A 14,556-nucleotide genomic window follows, 5' to 3' on the forward strand; every position below is an offset into this window, starting at 1 on the left:
CACTGCATTGCCCAATGTCCATTATTCAAGGCCTAATTTGATAAATTACTCTAATTCCAGGAAAACATTGTTTCCACAGGGGAATATGCTCCCTTTCTGTTGTAAGAAAAGAACATAAAGCTCTCTTCGGCTTTGGCTGCCAGGAAATTTAATTTAGTATTCAATGGAGCCCATCTGCGGTTGGGCCCATCCTCTCCCAAAATTCCTTTCCTTCATTGGGTTTACTCACCCTTCTTTGCAAGTGTAAGTGACAGTGTTCCCAAAAGTGAAGTTACTCCCGGTGGTGACAGCATCTTTGATGGCCGGTGGCTCTCCACAGAAGACGAGATGGCAGGTAGGTGGCGCTCTGTCCCAGCTGCCTGAGGCCGAGCATTCGATGACCAGAGGGCCCTGCAAGCTACAGGAAAGAATGGTGCCACCTCTTTTGTTGGCTATTTACTTATTGCTCTGGAGGTGAACTAGGAAGGACTTAGGAGAGAATAGGGGACACTTGAGGAATTTTAATACATAAAAATAAAGTTTCTTCCCATTTTATTGCTTTATATAAAAACAAGGGAAATCTGGGACTTCCCTGGCAGTCCAGTGGTTAAGACACTGCGCTTCCACTGCAGGAGGCACAGGTTCAATCCCTGGTCAGGGAACTAAGATCCCACGTGGCAATCAATCAGTCAATCAATCACTTTTTTTTTTTTTAAAGGGAAATCTCAGCTGGCTATAGATTCATTAAAAACTATGAGTAGGCTAAAACAACATAACTGGGGTGCAAAATAAAATGGTTCAATGTGCTCATTGGTGGTGCTGTGATTAGCAGATTACTTGGATGAGAAGGGGTAACATGCTGGTTAGGATCCAGTGATAAGGAAGACAGACACCCAGGAAGTCAGGGTAACTGAGGTCAGAGGGCACTGCCCCTGCCATTAGCCTGGGCATCTGAACCGTGTTGCTCATCACTCTGACCTCTGGTCTTCCTTTGAATTTAAAAACCTCGCAGGCCTACGGCATGGCTTATCCACCTTCACTTGCCAACCAGCTTTTGATTGTACAACTCACTCCATTTTCTGTTCACTTGATCTGTTTCATGTCAGATCCTGTTGGCCAAGTTTTTGATCACAGCCCGACTCTTTATTGTCCCTTCTTTTTGTTTTGTTTTGTTTTTATTTATTTTATTTTTGGCTGTGTTGGGTCTTTGTTGCTGTGTGCGGGCTTTCTCTAGTTGCGGTGAGCGGGGGCTACTCTACGTTGCGGTGCGTGGGCTTCTCTACGTTGCGGTGCGTGGGCTTCTCATTGCGGTGGCTTCTCTTGTTGCAGAGCACGGGCTCTAGGTGCGTGGGCTTCCGTAGTTGTGGCTCTCAGGCTCAGTAGTTGTGGCGCACAGGCTTAGTTGCCCTGCGGCATGTGGGATCTTCCCAGACCCGGGCTTGAACCTGTGTCCCCTGCATTGGCAGGCGGATTCTTAATCACTGTGCCACCAGGGAAGCCCTTTTTTTTTTTTTTTTTAAAGATTTTTTTGATGTGGACCATTTTTAAAATCTTTATTGAATTTGTTACAATATTAACAAATTCTTTAGTTCCTTGACCAGGGATTGAACCCACACCCGCGGCACTGGAAGGTGAAGTCTTAACTACAGGACCACCAGAGATACTGTCCCTTCTTTTTGAACACACACACACACACCCCATTAATCAAATTAACCTCTTAACAGTATTAAAGACCCTGGTCCTTATCTTGACATGATTTTTACGACATCCTATGCAATATTTCATTTGCCAAAATATCCATCACTAAAGCATTTTATTAGGTGTTGTGTTATGCTTCATAAACATTTTTTGCTTTCCTGTTTAATGTCTGAATGTTTATAACATTGAATTAGAGGTCCCAGAGTCAAAATTAGATGGAATATTTCCCTGGGCATTTACTATAGGCTGAGCCTCAAGAAGCACACACATTTGAGAATATCTTTTTCATTTAAAAACTTGTATTTCAAGCCAGCCAGTCACATGCAAGTGAAACCCACTGAGTAAATAATGAGGAACAGGGTATTGTAGGAAGCTTGGCTGGTGTCTAGGACTGTACCTGTATCCATTCTCACACGAATACGATGCAGTAGAAAGATAGGTAAGCCCACTCAAAATATATTTCCCATTATTTATGTCTTCGGGGCTGGAACACTTGACCAGTTCACACAAGGGAGGAGAATGACTCCAAGAACTGCTAGCAAGGCAGGATGATTCCTTCTCACCCTCCAGAGTATATCCTTTGTTACACCTAATGAAGAGAAAAGAAAATGACAGAACAGAATGTCTTATTTTGCATAAGTTTATCTGTGCCAAAACTTCCAAAAAGATCAAGAATTTACACATATTGTAGAGCACTTTCTTTTCCTACTGAAATAATGCTTTGAAAAAATTTTTTCAGGGTTGAATACTATGCATCTTGCTCACAGGGATCCTGCTGGGTGATAAATAGAAGGACGGATTTAGGATTTGGCTTGTCTCCAGTTTGTGTCATGGATTAGTAGCTGCAAACAGAAAATTCTTTTTTTAGAATTTATTTTATTGGAGTTGATTTACAACGTTGTGTCAATTTCTGCTGTACAGCACAGTGATTCGGTTATACGTATGTATATACATACTTTTTTCATATTCTTTTCCATCACGGTTTATCACAGGATATTGAATACAGATCTCTGTGCTATACAGTAGGACCTTGTTGTTTATCCATTCTCTATATAATAGTTTGCATCTACTATCCCAAACTCCCAATCCTTCCCTCCCCCACCCGCCTTCCCCTTGGCAACCACAAGTCTGTTTTCTATGTCTGTGAGTCTGCTTCTGGCAAACAGAAAATTCTTGGTTTGAGAGTGGTCCTGTCTAGAATGAGTCTCTAGGATGCCATGGAAGAAGGCCCTGCAAGCTAATGAATATTTTTGGCTATAAGCTGGAGCTCTGGGTCCAAACCCAAACATGTAATTCAACTAATTCCATATTAATTTGAAAACATCCTCTGGGATTACTCTTTGTCTTTTCTTCCAGTATTCTATCACTACCAGCGTGTAATCAACAAACTCTACAATGCAGTGTTAATCTTAGACACTCACCTATATGTTACTTTACTGCCATAGGTAAATGAAGATCCATCAATGCCACCATTTTCTGGGCCAGCTGGTGCACCACAGGAAACGGCTTAAGGGAGGAGAAGCAAAAGGCATTGCTTTTCTTAGCCAGTATGTGTAAAAATCTCTAAAAGCTCAAGGGCAGCTCTAGGTTTTTGGTCACATTTAAATAAAAGCCCGATACTGGGCTTTAAATACAGAGAACACTGAGACAACATAACACTTGGCATTTCTCCACCTTGACTTTCTAGAATTGCCAAACACCATAAACATGGGGGAATTTACTCAACATACGTTCACAAGACGGTATTAGATGACTCCATTCTCCAGACTCCAAACATGTTATTTTGGCTACCCCCATCAGCTGGTGTCCTTCATCACATGAAAATGTGACTTCAGCACCCACAGTATAGATCTCCCCGGAAGAGTGGCCGTTTTCTGGATTTCCTGGAGCCTTGCATTTTATAGGTTCTTGAAAGAGAGAAACAGTTTTTGTGGGTCAATAGGTGGCTTTCACACAACCATGCAAGGTCTCATAGCAAAAGAATTCCACTACAGTTAAGGTACCAGTTAAATCCTGAGGAGAAAAAAAAAGCTTTTGAAGGGAAAGGCATGAAGTCCAGGGACACACTAGCCGATTAGACCAGAACATACATTTAATAGGCGTTTTAAAAACAGCATTTTGAAACAGCAATGTATAAGAAAAAGAAACTAAATTTATCAGTCCCAAAAGGAAGCTGTTTATCGAGGAAGCAGTGGTGGTGCCTGGGCATGGCTCATAAGGGCTTCAGCTCTTCCTCCTTCTCCCAACCTCATACCCACTTTTTAAGAGCAATGGACCTTCTCTCAAGCTGATGTGAAGGCTGTTCCAAAGCACATTTAGGAGAAGTTCTCAGCCGCCCCTTCCAAACAGCCTACAGATCCTAAGCCTCCTATGTGTCGATCTGGGGTCAGTCACTACTTCTAGGGAAGGAAAAAAGTTAAAGGGAGATTTAGGGCTAGAGCTGAACAAGAGGAGTGAATAAATACTTAAATTCTCAAAAAGGGAAGATATACTGATTTAATCTTTCTGAAGATCCTTTTGGCTTATAAGCCAAGGACCTTAACTGAAACCCTTGCAAAAAGTAAAAGCAATTATAAGATTGATTTTGAGAATTCCTCTTTAATTTCTGTCTAATTGTTTTCTGGTAGTTGCTTTCTCATAACTAATGTAGAAAGATATATAAGGGTTATCACAAAACATAGAGATGTGTAAGGCAGGATTGTCTGTGTTTTTTCAATGATATAATTTTGTGTGCCTGAGGCAGAGGAAAGATACTGAAGGTGAAGAGGTGATGAAGCATCCTATTTGCTCTGACTGAGGCAGTAGAGGCCATTGCTTATATTTCTAAATCCACTCTATTATTCTTCTATTATGTAGATATTTCTTAAACAGTCTGGTGATAAAGCTGGATCTCAGTTTCTTTTTTCAGAAATTGGGAAGTTAGCAAAAGCACAATGCTAGTTTAAAGCACCTTTAATTGTTGCTTATGTATCATTAAAAAATTTTTTTTATTGAAGTATAGTTGATTTACAATGCTGTGTTAGTTTTACATGTACAGCAAAGTGATTCACTTATACATATATATATATATATCCATTCTTTTTCAGATTCTTTTCCATTATAGGTTATTACAAGATATTGAATATAGTTCCCTGTGCTGTACAGTAGGTCCTTGTTACTTATCTATTTTATATACAGCAGTGTGTATCTGTTAATCCCAAACTCCCAATTTATCCCTCCCCCTGCTTTCCTCTTTGGTAACCATAAGTTTGTTTTCTGTCTGTGAGTCTATTTCTGTTTTGTAAATAAGTTCATTTGTAACATTTTTTTAGATTCCACATATAAGTAATATCATATAATATTTGTCTTTCTCTGCTTATGTATCCTTTTAAAGGTGGTTTTTCTTTTCCATCTCCCCCTTGAAGTTAAAAATTCGTCTTACTTTTAAATAACATACATTTACAATATATACTTGAACTAAAAAATTGAAATAGACTTCCCAATTACACATAGCCTAGTTACCTGCACAGTTTTTACCATCTCCTGTGTAGGGTGGGACACACGAGCAGATGTAGGATCCATTTGTATTCAGGCAGGAAGCGTGCTCACTGCAATCTGACCCAACTGCACATTCATCAACATCTAAAATGAAGACAGTTTACAGATAGTAAAGTTGATGGATCTGTCTTATGTAGCAAACACTTGATTTTACTTTTAAATCATTACATATCATTTAATGCATCACACTATATATTGATATATATTTTTATGAAATTTAGATATGATAGTCATAATCACACTGCAGATCTACAATAAAAGCTATTATTTCCCCAGTTTATAGGTGAATAAGTAGAACAGAAATAAATATTCTTAACATTGAGCCTGGTAAAAATTTAAAACATGTTTGGCATGTCTATGGATAGCTGCTTTGTCACTATGGCTTGCCCAGAGCGCACTAGGATGAGATGAAATTAACAAAGGCATGCCATAAAAGCCTCAGGAATTTGGGATAATTGTCTCCCACAGAGTTAGAGTAAATGCACACAGTAATTAAATGCATGCAGTAATTAAATGCACACAGTAATTGCCAAGATTTATCTCACCGAGACACGATGGTGAAATGCCATTCCAGCTCCCATTATCTGTACAGAACATCCTTGAATCACCCAACAAATAGTAGCCATTGTTGCACTGGTAGGTCACTGTGCTGCCAGCATGGAAGTCCTCGGCTGAATAAAAGCCATTCTCCAAAGGGGGTGGCACCCCACAGCTAATGCCTGTAATGTGACAACTACATTAGGAGCAACATACTCAATGAACATTTTACTTATATTTATTATTTTTTTTTATAAATTTATTTATTTATTTTATTTTTGGCTGCACTGGGTCTTCATTACTGCGTGCGGGCTTTCTCTAGTTGTGGTGAGCGGGGGCTACTCTTCGTTGGGGTGCATGGGTTTCTCGTTGCAGTGGCTTCTCTTGTTGTGGAGCACGGGCTCTAAGCGCGCGGGCTCAGTAGTTGTGGCATGTGGGCTCAGTAGTTGTGGCTCGCGGGCTCTAGAGCGCAGGCTCAGTAGTTGTGGCGCACGGGCTTAGTTGCTCCGCGGCATGTGGGATCTTCCCGGACCAGGGCTCGAACCCGTGGCCCCTGCATTGGCAGGCGGATTCTCAACCACTGCGCCACCAGGGAAGTCCCATTTTACTTATATTAAACTTGTAGTTGAGTTAAGCATGAACTTTTCATTGCACACAAACATTAGACTGAGAATGCTTAGGAGTGGTGACAGGCTACAGCCATACCTGTGCCCAGAGCGTCTGGCTCACAGTAGGCATGCAATTCATTCATTTAAAAAAATATTTATGGAGAGCCTGCTACCTGCTACACACTGTCCTGATGCTGAGGTTGCAGTAATGAACCAAACAGACAAAATCCCTGCCTTATAAAGTGTACTATCTAGTCAGAGAAGAGACACAAGAAACAGATAGATATATATATGACATATCAGGTGGAAAGAGATGCACTGGAGGAACTTCTCTGATCACCCTATCTACAACAGCAGTCCTGCTTCCACCCCACCCTCTCACTTTTATCTCCCTATCCTGCTTTAGTTTTCTTCAGAGCCTTTACTTCTGGCCCTTGCTGTTCTTATTTACTATAAATAAATAATATTATATTTACTTGTTACTTTCTGCCTCTCCTACTACAATGTAAACTCCAAAAGAAGAGAGACTTTTTTCCCCAACTGCTGCATCTCCAGAACTTAGCTCAGTGTCTAGCACACACTCACACTAGGTACTTTCAAAATTGTTGAATAAATGAATGACTGGGTGTATCCAACTTAAGAGATCTATTCCTGTTTTCCCACCCAGCAGTGACTCATCTCCCTTTGGGCTCCAGCCCTCACACCTGTCTTTCCCTCCATCCAGTTCCTTGGGTCACCTGGGTGCCTTCACAGGTGGTGGGCTCTTTGGATCCTCATCTCCCACCTCCCTCATGGTGCCCAGCACACTTCATTACACAAGGGAAGTATTCAGTGAATATCTGCTATATTGGCTACTATGCATATGCAGTATTTCACTTTTATCTAGCATTCCTGAGAAGTGTTCTTAGGGTTCCAGCATTTTTCAAGAATTTACTGAAACGCCTTCAATGAAGGCAGCTCACGTTCACAGAGGGGCAGTGGCTGTGTCCACTGTCCTTGATTCAGGCAATACTGCACGGGGTTCCCGACCATCTGGAAGCCTGGATCACAGAACAGACTGATTTTGGAGCCTGGCTTTACGTCTCCTGATGCAGTTCGCAGATGAGGTACTGATCCTTCTAAAGGTGGGCAATCTGAGGGCAGAGAATGCAGGTTCAGAGCTTGTCAGTAACACAGTGGCAGCAGCACCAAGTTAAGGGTTTCAAATCATATGTTGTACCAGCGTTTGAGCGCCACTCTATTGATATTAAAACAAGATGACATGTAACCAGATCACTGGCAGGCAAAATTTCTGGAAAAAAAAAAACTATTGGAGTCAACAAACAACTTTCCCTCTTCCAGCAGAAGTCTGCTGAATATTTTTTAAGGAAAAAATAGTATTTTAGAATTAATAAAATGTTCTTATGAGTTATCAAAAACCATGAATTCTAGGATACCTTCGGAAACTTGTTTAAATACACTGAATTTTAGGAGGCATTTTTGATCATTCAGAGTTTGACTATTCAGTATGTGGGTCATAACATCCATTTCTTTTCTCTCTGTGCCACCTGCCCCTAGATGACAGCTAGGAAGTACAGAGCCGAGAGAGTACCCCATCTCAAACAGGAGGATGGGACTTCGGGGGGCATTTAAAAAATTAACTATATCCCTCCTCTCATTCTATTTTCCTTATCTTATTTTACCTTTGTTTAAGTTTCCTGCACAATTATTTTGTACCCTGTTACTCAGAATGTATTTAACTATTAAAAAATAATAGATCCTTCGGATGAAGGTAGGGTAAAATGAATTACTAGGTAAACAAGAAACTGACAGACATATACTATTTGACCAATAGAGAATCAAATGTCTCCTTTTGCTAGAAAATCCCAGAGTAGTCAAGAGACAGCAGAGTCTATGGAAGAAGGAAACTAACCAGAACAGAATAAGCTCTTGGAATCGATCTTCACTCTCCCCACAATTCCTGACAGGAAATCAGGCCAGGCTAGCACATTTCCTTTACTGAGTTCCTCTGGGCATGAGGAAGCCAGCGATTTCACCTGAAAGTTTAAAAACACATCTTTAGATAAACCTCACTTTTTTCACGAAGACAGAGTTATTGTATCTCCTACTGAAAACCTTCACAGAAGTGTGGAGGGCAGTGGTGGGAAGCAGACTTTTGGATGTAGTGTGATTTCAGGGGCAAAGGACAATTCTCTTCCTTCCCTCTCTCTCCTCCACCCCATCATTCCTTTTCCCAAATATTTCCTTGTAACTGGAATTCTGAAATTCTACCTATAGAATTTCTTGTCTAAAACTTTGCAGTGTGTTCAGGTGTTATAGGGGTTCTCCCTTTCCAGTCTCCTGTCTTCTATCTCTCATCTGGAGTTGAGAAAGCTGAGGTTTAGGCAAGTTCTGCCACTATAATAATAAGAGCAAACATTTATCAGGCTCTTACTATGTGCCAAACAGCGTCTCTATCTTACATGCAGGATTTTGTTCCATCCTGCCAAACTCCAGTATGCAGTTCTATTTGTTTATCTTTCATAGATTAGAAAACTAAAGCTTAGAGAGATGGGGTAACACGTTCAAAATCATCAGAGTGCGTTCGTGGTAAAACTGGAATTTGAACCCAGGCCATTGGACTGCAGACTGGCTTTAACCACTAGCCCAGCTGTTACTCTTTGCGTGTAATCTTGCGCCAGCCCTAAATTTCTGCTTCTTTAGTCAGAGGGATTGGAAGTAGTCTTCTCTATGATTCTTTCTAGCTCAGAAACCACAAGATTTTATGAAACAATCATGTCCAATAAAATTGTAAAACATCACCAAGAGACTGAAAAGGAGATTCACTGAAAGTTACTGTAGATAATCTCTGCCTGGCTTAGTCTACGACCATAACATCAAATGATATCGGTGGTAAGTTCTGGAAACTCAGAGGTGTCAATAAGATATGGCATCGTTAGGCTGTGCACATTTGTACCAGTTTGGTACCTTTGCATCTCATTACTGTCATACACTGAAAATGGAATTGACCTGCTGTGGAGACAGGACATAGTCCCAGAGGTTGAGCTGGCTTATGGAGCCCACAAAAGACTCCGCTGGGTTGAATCCCTCTCCTTTTTTGTCTTGTTCTTGCCCAAGAACTAATGCACCACCACCTAAAGAGAAAGGAGAGAAAAAAGGAGGAAAACTGGCCTGATTGTTATTTCTAAAATGATAACTTAATGAAGGCACAGCCTATATAAATGTATCCGGGAAAGTTATTGAAAAGCTAAATTATCTACATTTGCTGCACGATTTATCAGTAAGATGAATTCAATATTTTATATACCAACTTAAAAAATGGTCAAAGAGGATTTCGAATATTATATTGGATTTATATATATTTAACTATAAAACTAGATATATACATATATAAGCATATAATATTTTATGTCAACAGAATAGCTAAGTCCTATTTCGCCTCCTTTGTTCTAGGAAATTACCCTCCGTGACAGATGACCAGTAGCTGCTCTTCATCTTTTTATTCTTCAGCTTACAATGATTAAAGTTCTATCATCAATTCCAAGGAACATTCCAGTGACCACCTAATTGCAAAATCTAATGGGAACTCTTCAATATTCACCTCTGGTGACTTCTCTATATCCCCTGTTTCTATTAACCATTTCATTCTATTAAACTGCCCTTCCTGGCATACTTGATGGTCTGTGTTTGCCCCTCCAGAACTACCCTCCCCCGTTCTCCGCTCTGCTTTGTGTCCCCTAGGTTGACACCTATGGACTACACCACCTGGTTTCCTCGGTCCTCTGGCTTCCGTTTGGCTAATGGAAAGACCAATTAGAGGTAAGAAAGTGGGATGAGAGAGAAGTTTAACTTCCCGGATACCTTTCTCCCAGGCAACAGATGGTAGGGGTTGCTTTCCTCTCTCTCACATCATTGCTCCCGCTGGGTGATTTCTCCCCATCACTGCAGGTTTGCCTGCTTTCTGGCGACAACTCCCCATCCTTGTCAATTCGTGTCCATCTCTTGTGATTTTCCATTGTTGCTAGTCATGGTGTGTTTTACTACCACATCTTGGTTCTCAAGCATGCCCACACCTTTGCAAACAATCTCTTCATGAAACGCTTCAGCTACCCTCCTTGTGTGTTTCCTGCCAGGAGCCCGACTGATTCCACTTGGTTTCCATGACAGTATCCTCTCCTGGTTCTCCCTGAACCTTTCTGCTCATTCTCAGTCTCCCTTCTCTGCCTGCCTCTTAGACTCTGATGCGTCCAGGATTCCACCCTAGCCTCCTTTCTTCTTCCTTCAGCTGTTCCTGCTATCTGACCTCACTCCTGCCAATCCATGTCTATAGAGCCCTCATTCATGATTTCCCAACCTACATCTCTTTCTTACAAAATTAATCATTAAAATTAATACATACACGTAGAAGGAAATTTGAAAAAAGAAAAGTATAAAGAATTCCTTCTACCCAGAAACAATCATTTAACAGTTTTGTGTATTTCTTTCTAGGTTCTATATTCTTTTAATTATTTTCTTTAGTATGGGTGTGTGAGAGAGATTTTGAAACACAAAACACAGGAGCCTACTACATGTGATGTTGGAAGCTTGCTTTTCTTCTTGAACATGTTCTCATTTCATGAGTTTTAATAGCTATTTTATCACGTGAATGCGCAACAATCGATAATTTTCTTCATTAACTAACAACCACTCCTTATTGGGTATTGGGGTTGTTTCCAGGTTTGGTACTAAGATAACATTGAGATAAATATATTGATACATAGATATTTGTTCAGATCATTGATTCTTTCCTTTTGATTGATTCCTGTTAGTGAAGTGTTGGTTGCGTGCAAAGGGTTTCTCTAAGGTTGTTGATGAAAGTTTCTGAATTGTTTCCCAGAAAGTCTGGATCAATTTTCACACTCTTCAGGACTCTATAAGAACATTCACCATGCTGAATCCTTGCCAAGCATATCTTACCACTAAAAAGCAACTCTCAATTTGATATAAAGTGGTATCAACCTATGTTTGTAGCTGCACATATTCCTGGGATTAAATTCAAACTCAATATGCCTAAAACCAAATACAGAATCTTCCCCCACCCCTGATTCCTGCTCTGATAATTGTCCTTTCCTGAGAGAATTCCTATCTCAGCCAACAGACTCTTCAATAAATCTGGTCACCTAAACTGTAGTCAGTCATTCACTAGGGTCTGTCAGTTGGAGCTCTGCAATATTTATGGACTGTAATTCATTCTTATTGTTATGGTCAGACAACCCTCTCCTTGGGTGGCTACTATTATAGTTCCCTTGTTTTATTTTCCTATTCCTTTAACTTACTTTTCACTCTTCTATTAGGATGTAATTTTTTTTTTTGAGATAGAAGTATTCCTTTTTTTTTGAGATAGAAATATTCCTTTTTTTTTTTTTTTACCATCAATGAAATAAATGCTCATTATGAAAATATCAGAAAAGAATAAAGAAGAAAAATAAAAGCCACCTGCAATCCTACCACCCAGAGAAGGGAGAGTTAAAAACAAGAATACTCTAAATTAAACACAAAAAGGAGCCACCACCCCACTTCACAGGATAATGCCACTTCCTGCAGAAACACTTTTAATGTTTCCTTATTTACTACAGGGAACCTCCAGCCATTCCCCCTCATATGACATACGTCACAGAAGGACCTAGATAGTGCAGGCTTATTGCCAGGTACAAGGCTGAGAACACTGGAACATTTAATACTTTTGCATTCCTTCAAACAAAACTCTCTAAATATTTGTTTAAAAGTATTTTTAGAAGAGAGTTTGAGTTCTATCAGAAGAAGGGCCTAAAAGATGGATAGCTATTAGCAGGGCCCCAGCCTGTATTCTGGATCTACTTGTATACTCTGCATACTGATCACGAACCAAACCTAAAATAAAAACAACAAACAAAACCAACCAACAAAAAAAACACCAGCAATTAATCTCCTCCTTGGAAGATAGTTTAGTAACCACCCACTGTTACTTCAGCACGCATCTTGGTAGTCTTAATGTACATCCCAAAGGCATTTCTTACAGAGTCACACAGCTCACCTAGGAAAAGCTTCTAATAATTCACAGTCAGGATAATCAGAGGGTGGTAAATGGGAGAGATAACTTAGCAAAGTTGATGTTCATCAAAGCACCACCGCCTCTAGCATCAAATGGAATTATATTCCTTTTGCTAAGACATACCAGGGATGGGCGAACCAACAGAGAGGCCCATACCACCGTCAGATAATTTCCCATCGATGTAGACTTTCCAGGCTCCATCAGCACTCGTCCAAGTGATTGCAATATGATGCCAACTGCCGTCATTCACCGAGGGACAGTCTGTTATTTTTTCCTTGCCATTCACATAAAGAACCCAGCTGCAGAAAGATTCCAGGGGATACAGTCATCAGTCCTATGTCATAATCCCATCTGTGGGGCATGTTACTATCTTTCTTTTTTTCCTTCTTTTCCTTTTTTGTGGGTAAAGCACTTCGGGTAAAACCGTTACTTCTTTTTCTCCATTTCAGCCATGTTTCATAGAAGCAGATTTGATTACTAATTACTCTTTACTGTAGCTCACGGAAAACTGGTTTGTGTGAAACACTGAGGGGTAGGAAAAAGTCTTAGGATGAGCTGAAAGAAGTCAGTCCAACTTGAGATAATTCACCAACTGTCTATTCTGGAGAGACTGAGTCAAGAATGGAAGGAATGAGAGTTATGTAAATGTCAGTCTGGTTTCCTTCCTCTAGGATGCATGTTCCTACACCTCAGAACAGACTTCAGAGATCTCATAGGAAGTCAATCCTTTCTTTCTGTTGCCAAAACAGTCACATGGCAGGCGAAGTATATCGATCCAAAGAAAAGAATAATTGGAACTAAACGGAGGTGACCAGACACAAGAGGTTTCTAACAACCATGTCACTTAGAGGACTGTCAAAGTTAACAAGCAGTTAAAAGTAAAATATCTTCAAAAGCACATGGAGAAAAAGAAAAGACTAGGGAAAATTGATAAAGAAGGTTAAGAATTCATTGAATAACTCTCCCAGCATCTTCTGAGCCCCTATTCAAAGATGTTTATGAAAAAATATTTTTATTGATAAAACATGAATCGTTTCCCCTCTGTGTTTTCCCACTTTCCTCCCCCAATTCAAGCAGGCAACAGGTTTTCTCTTTCTATACATCCTGCCTCAGGGGAGGATTTTGCAAATTTTTTGGATTTTGCTTCTGAACGTTCAAGTCCATTAAGAAGAACGGGGTTTGAGGACGGGAAGATTTCCACCAGAATAGTGAGAATCTCATGGATTGATGAGAGGAAAGAGAGCTCAGTGGGTCCCTGAAGGCTGCAACCTGCTCACTAGCAAAAGGCCACAAATTTGGGCGGATCTGGGAGGAAAAGGCCATGTGGTACACCACAGAATCTCTCTAGACTGAAGGCATAAACTCTCAGCCTTGACAAGGACTCCACATGTGGCGAAGAGCAGTAGTTCTGCAAGGACCACAGAGGCTGAGGCAGTGGATAGCTCAGTGGTCAGCAGGGTAGACAGATGACCAATGGCGGGAGTCCTGCCTGAGTCTGTGGCTCTTTAGCAAAACTCTGTGGGTTTTAGATGATCTGTCACCATCTAAGACAGGAGAAGCAGTCAGTAGAAAGAAATCAGAGAAACAACCAGGGCTGACTTTCCCAGAGGGATGGGGTTCTGCATTTGGAATGAATTGATCCAAAAAGACATAAAGGAACGTCATCTTGCACACCTGAGATTACAGACGGATTCGTATTCAATACAAGTGTCTCCCAGGGGTCAACAGTGCCACTGAAATCTCTTGACTCTTGGCCGCTCTGATATGTAAATAAAGGAGCACTGGTCTGAAAAGTCAGAGTTTGACACTTAACTCTGCCACTCCCAGGGTGTGAGATTTGGGGGCAAAGCATTTAGCTTCTCTGAAACTTCATTTTACCTTTTAAGGGGCGTCAGTTCCTCAAGTCATTGTGAAGCTCAAATGAAATAATACATATGAAAACACTTAGCAAATAGCAAAATACAATACATGTATAAGGCATTACCACTGCAACTCTGCCTTCTTATAGGACTTGTCCAGATGCTCTGTTTGATTACTGTCACCCTGCTGTTCTGCTGGAACACCTGACCGCCCCCCACCACCACTCCAACCCCCTTGTCAGTTCTAACTTGGTGCCAGGATAAGTCC

General features: G+C 40.6%; 1 protein-coding gene across 1 annotated transcript in view; it reads right to left on the minus strand.

The window, feature by feature from the left end:
• SVEP1 (sushi, von Willebrand factor type A, EGF and pentraxin domain containing 1) overlaps positions 1-14,556 on the minus strand; it is a 196,040-nt gene that overhangs the window by 60,303 nt on the left and 121,181 nt on the right. The window contains exons 27-36 of the mRNA XM_082403710.1: positions 12,553-12,728; positions 9,369-9,493; positions 8,272-8,395; positions 7,322-7,492; positions 5,760-5,933; positions 5,179-5,298; positions 3,408-3,584; positions 3,099-3,183; positions 2,075-2,266; positions 230-397 (exon numbers count right to left, since the gene is read on the minus strand). Of these exons, the coding sequence (XP_082259836.1) occupies positions 230-397; positions 2,075-2,266; positions 3,099-3,183; positions 3,408-3,584; positions 5,179-5,298; positions 5,760-5,933; positions 7,322-7,492; positions 8,272-8,395; positions 9,369-9,493; positions 12,553-12,728 (1,512 nt within the window). The remainder of the gene's footprint in view (positions 1-229; positions 398-2,074; positions 2,267-3,098; positions 3,184-3,407; positions 3,585-5,178; positions 5,299-5,759; positions 5,934-7,321; positions 7,493-8,271; positions 8,396-9,368; positions 9,494-12,552; positions 12,729-14,556) is intronic.

Source organism: Balaenoptera borealis (genome assembly GCF_965194805.1).
Source record: "Balaenoptera borealis genome assembly, chromosome: 8".
Classification (NCBI taxonomy): Eukaryota; Metazoa; Chordata; class Mammalia; order Artiodactyla; family Balaenopteridae; genus Balaenoptera; species Balaenoptera borealis.